At 49.8% G+C, this 5,836-nt stretch overlaps 1 protein-coding gene across 1 annotated transcript in view; it reads right to left on the bottom strand.

The window, feature by feature from the left end:
* The window catches only part of Cables1 (Cdk5 and Abl enzyme substrate 1), a gene marked incomplete at its 5' end in the record, with an annotated part of 113,337 nt that extends 107,505 nt beyond the window's left edge, over positions 1–5,832 (bottom strand). The window contains one exon of the mRNA XM_008847650.3: positions 5,426–5,832. Within this exon, the coding sequence (XP_008845872.1) occupies positions 5,426–5,832 (407 nt within the window). The remainder of the gene's footprint in view (positions 1–5,425) is intronic.
* Positions 5,833–5,836: the final 4 nt, after the last annotated feature.

Here is a 5,836-nt window from a genome sequence, read left to right as displayed (position 1 = left end):
TCTTTTCAAAAGGTTAAAACCTCATTTAATTTTATGTCTTATAGGGTTTATACAGCCAGTTTAGAAAGAAATGCATCTTAGCTCTGGAAATTGTTATTGACTATGTCAATGCTGTTGTAATGAAATGCTTCTAATTATATGGTTATTAAATAAAAAAATTTAAAACTCTAAAAAAATCAACAAAAAAATGAAATGGAGATCTTCTTTAAAGGGTCAAAACTCTTTCAATTTTATGTCTTACAGGGTTTATACTGAGTTCAATATTGTATGACTGTATTAATTCAACTGTGAACCTAAAAGTTTACAACCATTTTTGAAAGAGATGTATCCTTGCTCTGGAATGTGTTACTAAATATGTTAAAGCTGTAATGAAATGCTTCTTCTAATATTTTGATTATTCAATTTAAAAAAAAATTTTTAAATAAAATAAAAAAATAAAATTCTACACTCCAGTGTGTAGCCTGGTCATTCATTCATTCACTCATTCATTAATGCATGTTTCTCAATCAGAACCATAAACACCGCTGCTTTGCATATAATTCTACAGTTTACAGATGTTCCCCAAGCCAAAGAGCGCCCCTTCCCCAAGCCAAAGGGCCCCCCCCCCCCCCCGCTGGGCCATAGGACTTTAATTCCAGGAAGAAACTGAGGCCCCAAGCCCAGGAGTCAATGCTGGTCAGGTCATTAGCTCCCACTGTTACTCCTATTCTGCCTACAAGGTCCACTGCCCTCAGCCCCTTCGCCTCACCCAACTCCCAAATGAGGGGACAGTCTAGGCACTAGAAGTTTCTGGAGGCCCACTGCTGGGAGGGCTAGGAAGAGCCCAGGGTGACTTTCACACCCCTCCCAGAAAGCACAAGGCCACAGCCAAACTTGCCACCCTGGCAGGGCAAAGCAACCTGGCTTCCTATTTGGCCTCCCCAGTAGACACTTGCTACAGGTTCTGTGACTCTGAGAACTGTGGGCGGGCCTGGGCTGCCTCTGCTATCAGCCAACGCGACCCGCTAATGTCATTTAGCCCCTTGAAAAACATAGTGGTTTACCCAGTCTTGGGAAAGTACTCTACCTGAAGCCTGGTTCTGTCCAGGGCCACAGCTTTGGCTTCCTAAACTCATGTTGCTGGAAATATGGCTCACAGACAACTTGGGTTTGCTTACTGCTGAGGAAATCAGGCACAAAGTAAGGAAGAACAGCCATCTCCCCTCCCAGGTTCTGGCTCTCCACTCCTGGACCGTTGGCATTTTTCTTTTTAGTAAAATCAAGATTACAGTTTATAGCATGTGCCCAGTTTCCACCCCAAGGGGGCAGCACAGAGGGTGGGCAGCAACCCTAAGCGTCAAGGGAAAGCAGTGGAGGGAGGAGAGGAAGAAGATGGCCTCTATCTACCCTGAAGGGCTAAGTGACCCTGAGCAAATTACATCTCTAAGCTTAGCCCTCAGATTTAGACCAGGAAGGAATCACAGTCCTGGAACAGTGCATCCCTCCAGTTCCACTTTCCCAGGGAGCTGGTTAGAAAGGGGCTGCCTACTTTAACCTGCCTTTGTTTTTGAGATAGGGTTCTCACTCTGTAGCCGGCTGGCCTTGAACTCACAATCCTCCTGCATTAGGCTCCTGAGTGCTGGGATCACAGACAAAGGCTACCTGGCTGGACTATTTGCTTTTTAAGAGACAGATCCCTGGCTGAATGTAATGGCATATGTCTTTAGTCCCTGTACTCAGGAGCAGATCTCTGTAAAATTGTAGCCAGCCTGGTCTACATAGTGAGTTCCAGGCCAGTTGGGGCTACAGGGAGACCTTGTTTCAAATATAAAACCAAACAGAAACAGCAACAAAAGAGAGATCCCCAGGTAATGTTAACCACATTAACAGCTGACAGGCCTGAAGCCTTGTGCACATTTAGCAGTCAGTAAGAATGCTTTGTTAAGTGCACCAGGCATCTGCAAGGTCTCAAGGACACAGACCAAAGAGCTCAAAAGGAAAGTGTCTCAAAAGGGTTGATTCACCTCCCCAGGGTCACACAGCTGCCATGGTAGTACCAGCATTTGAACCCAGGACATGGGGCCCTTCATCATATGGCCTCCTTCCACTGAAGAACTCACTGCATAGAGCTAACTCAGGTATTCTAGAAGGCAAAGCCCTGCACTATTCTTAAACTGTACCCCAGTCACTGCACAGCCCTGCTAGCTGGCGTTCACTCACCTGGGCTCTACTCTGCACTTCTGCATGGCTGTCTGCCAGTCAGCAGCTCCTGGAAGTGGAATAACCCAGGGCTGCTGCCAGCAGGGGCCCGAGATGATGTTTTTAAAGTAAAAGAAGCCTTAAAACACATTTTCTAAATCTGTGCTCCCTTTTACCTATTAACACCTTCCCCACAAGGGGCTCACTGCCCCAGCAGAAGCAGCATGGCAGGGTGTAAGCTCAAAGGTACCTGGTGGCTTTCATCTCAGAAACTCCAGGGTCACATAGAACCGCTTTCACAAGGCTGGCAGGATGCTGGAAATCCTGGACATTCCAACAGAATGGAGCCCAGGGAGTAGCAGTAAAATTAGGGGAGAAACAAGAAGTTAAATGTCAGGGGACCACCAGGGAAGGGTGTTGAATCACAACAGTGTAACTAGCCTGAGGTATCCTGGAGTCACAGTCAGTAGCTCAAAATGTATTGATGACCCTACTGTATGCAAAGTGCTATGGTTGAGTGGCAGAGGGAAACACCACCAGGCTTGGAATGGCAAAGACCCAGATTCTTCTCCTGACCCAACTGGGTCCATGATCATGGTGCCTCTCGGTAACCAGACCAATCCAAGACAGTACCTCAACCTCTCTGAGCCCTTTGGTCTCCCGATCTGGGAAAGAATCCACATGCCAGGCAGTTGTGAGGGTCAACTGTCAAGTATAAGCAAGGTGTACAGGGACGTGGATTCACATCACAGAGCACATACTCATGTGAAGGTCTGACCATAGCAATGCTACTCCCAAACTGCAGCTCAAAGCCTGGAAGGCTGAGCAATTCATTTGGGTTTTCTAAGTCCTGATGAGACAGGGATATATAGCTTAATGGTAGAGGCCTTGCCTGGTTCCATCCCCAGTATTGTGAAAGTCCAGAGGAAAGTAACCAGAAAGTGTTTCAAGATTCCAGATCCTAAAGTTGTGATTTTCATATACTCCTAACAAACTCAATACAGGAAACCTCAAATTCATTAGAAAAAGATTTCAGATCTGCCAAGGCAGTGCTTCTTAAACTTTAATTTGTATGTGAATTGCTTGGGGAATTTGGACTTGAACTCAAGCAGATGAGAGTGGGGTGGACAGTTCATTCTTCTAAGCTCTCCATGAAGCTAAGGGTCCAGGCTTATGCTCAGGAGTAACAAGGCTCCAGAAAATCCCGTATGGAGCTAGAAAAGAATCCAAAGTCCGCCTAAGTTGATTGGCAACCCACATCCCAGGAGCATTTCTGTGAAGCAGCAGGTGAAGGGATCCCACAGGTCTGGGGGAGTCATAAAGTGAGCCACAGTGGGACAGTAAGGGGAGCAAAGGGCTGGCTCCTCCTGGCCGCACTCAGGTGAACATGGCTAAGCCACATTTGGTCTAGACAGGTGAAAGTGCTCTTCAGAGATCATAAACATAACATACCTCAGAAGGTCTCCATGGCCACGCTGACCTCTCTCAAATCACTTTAACCTACTCTACTCCCTGCATCAAATTTAAGCTGTTTCTGTTAAGAAGGTTGCCAAATATGGACCTTTTGGAAACAGTGAGATGAAATGACTGCCAGGCAAGGATGTATCTTTTGAGACTATGGCATCTTGAGCTGTGTTCGGGCCAGAGTGATCAATAAATCATCCTAAAGGTTCACTGTGCTAGGATTAGACAGCAAGTTCAAGAGGTTCTTTTGTTCAGAAATACTAGATGCTCCACATCCCCTGAATGAGTTCCCTGGAGAGTGTAGCATGTATGTAGGGAGGGGGGGACTCTCATCTCCAGTTGCTGTCAGGACATCTGCCCTCCACACGGCATCCTGGCATGTTTACTACAATGCCTGTTACAACCCTCTGCTGGGCTAGAGCTCAAACTCTAGTCACTATGAGCCAGGGTGTGATGTCAAGGATAACCTAGATCTTCTCAGAAACTGCTGGGTGTGCACAGATCTGGCAGTGCGTTCATCACTCTTGGGCGAGACTCGTGCTCTGACAAGAAATGCCAGGGCAAAACTGTCACCTGTACCCAGTGTTGCCAATTCATCCATCTACTCAGAAGGCTGCTTCCCCAGGCTCCACACCCCTGCCTGAGGCTCACAGGCACTTAAACTGCAATACTCCACACCACCACAATTCTGGTTTCACCCACTGGGAAGTCAGCAAACTTCTGAGGGAGACTGACTAGTTCTTCTTCACTTGATTAAGGGAGGAAGCTAAGTTCCAGCAGACCACCTTTTATTCAGACCAAAGCAAGCCTGAGCCTTCATTGGAGCAGTACAGTACAGCTAGAACAGAGGCTGTACTTGCTTACCTTGATCCCACAAAATGTTGGTAAGGGCCTATCCCTGAAGGGCAAGCTAAGGTTCATGTCACTAAGTTACTGCTGGCTGGCCAAGATGGTCAATGCTATAGTTTCATAGGAAGCCTTATTAACAAGGGAGGACTCATTCGGAGGGAACAGGCCTGCAGCTCCCTACTGCCTCACAGGGCTTGGTCACCAACCTCTAGGTCCACTATCTCACACAGACCCAAGGCTAACTGTCCCCAATGGCAAAAGCTCCAGCTACGTCCCCCAAATAAGAATATGCACGTGTTCAGCGTTTCACGTTTTTGCTAAGATGCCAAATACCTGCAGACAACTTCAGCAAGCATACAGTAAGCTTTTAACTTCCAGCAAGACAATTTTCTTGGAATGTAAAGGTCTCGGGCCATATTTCCTCCCTGTCTTCTACACCCTGGGCCCGGATCAAGGAAATGTCAGAACTTTCCATTTCTTGGGGAAGCAAAGGTAAAATAAATTTTTCTGGGCTCCACAAACTTTCCAGAGGGGTTCACACTTGTCTGATGCTAGCTGGGACTCCAGCGCGCTGCCCGACCTGGGCCCCACCCACTGCTCGGCAAAGCAACCCTCAGCTAGCTGCTTGCCCTACGCCTGGGACCGCGCCTCCGGATCTGGACCGGGTTTCAGGAAGCTCATGATCTTGTGCCGGGAGGTTTGGGAGCCGCTTTTTAATGGGTTCCTGAAACCCCAACCCCCAGAGTGAGGCAGGAACGCGGTCCTCCGGCTCGACGAGTGCCAGCTTCGTGCACACATGTGTGACCACACGCTCCCTGGGCCTCTTCCCCTTTCGTCTGCTCTAGTGGTTAGGATTCGTGCCCAGATCCAGGCCAGGCGCGGGAAGGTGGGGAGGACCACGGAGCTGGGCGCGCGCGGCGTCTAGGATACACACCTGGACCTCTGCAGCTGCTCCAAGGCGCTGGCGCCGCCGCCGCCCTGGCCGGGCTGCTCCAGGGCGCAGTAGTTCTGCGAGACTTGCCTGGAGAAGGCGATGGGCAGGATTCCCTGAGTGAACGAGTTGAGGCGGCCCCGACTGCCGCTCGCATTCCCGGGGGTCCCGGAGCCCAAGAAGGCGGTCGCCGGCACCTGCACGCTGCAGAAGGCATCGTCTTCCTCCAGGTCCTCCTGCCCGGCGCTCCCGGGCCGGTCGGGCAGCTGCAGCTGAGCACAGGCGGCGGCCGGCGCCGAGCGGGGCGGCTGCGGGAGCTCCCCCGACGCCCGCGGACCCAGGGTGGGCAGCAGCGAGGGCTGCGCGAGGCATTGCCCGGAGCCGGCGCTCCACGGCGCGGGCACCGGAACCGAG

This window comes from Nannospalax galili, unplaced genomic scaffold, assembly GCF_000622305.1.
Source record: "Nannospalax galili isolate Female #2095 unplaced genomic scaffold, S.galili_v1.0 scaffold162, whole genome shotgun sequence".
NCBI classification, from domain to species: Eukaryota; Metazoa; Chordata; class Mammalia; order Rodentia; family Spalacidae; genus Nannospalax; species Nannospalax galili.
Note: the sequence above shows the minus strand (reverse complement) of the source record. Positions and strands in the feature narration are given on the sequence as shown.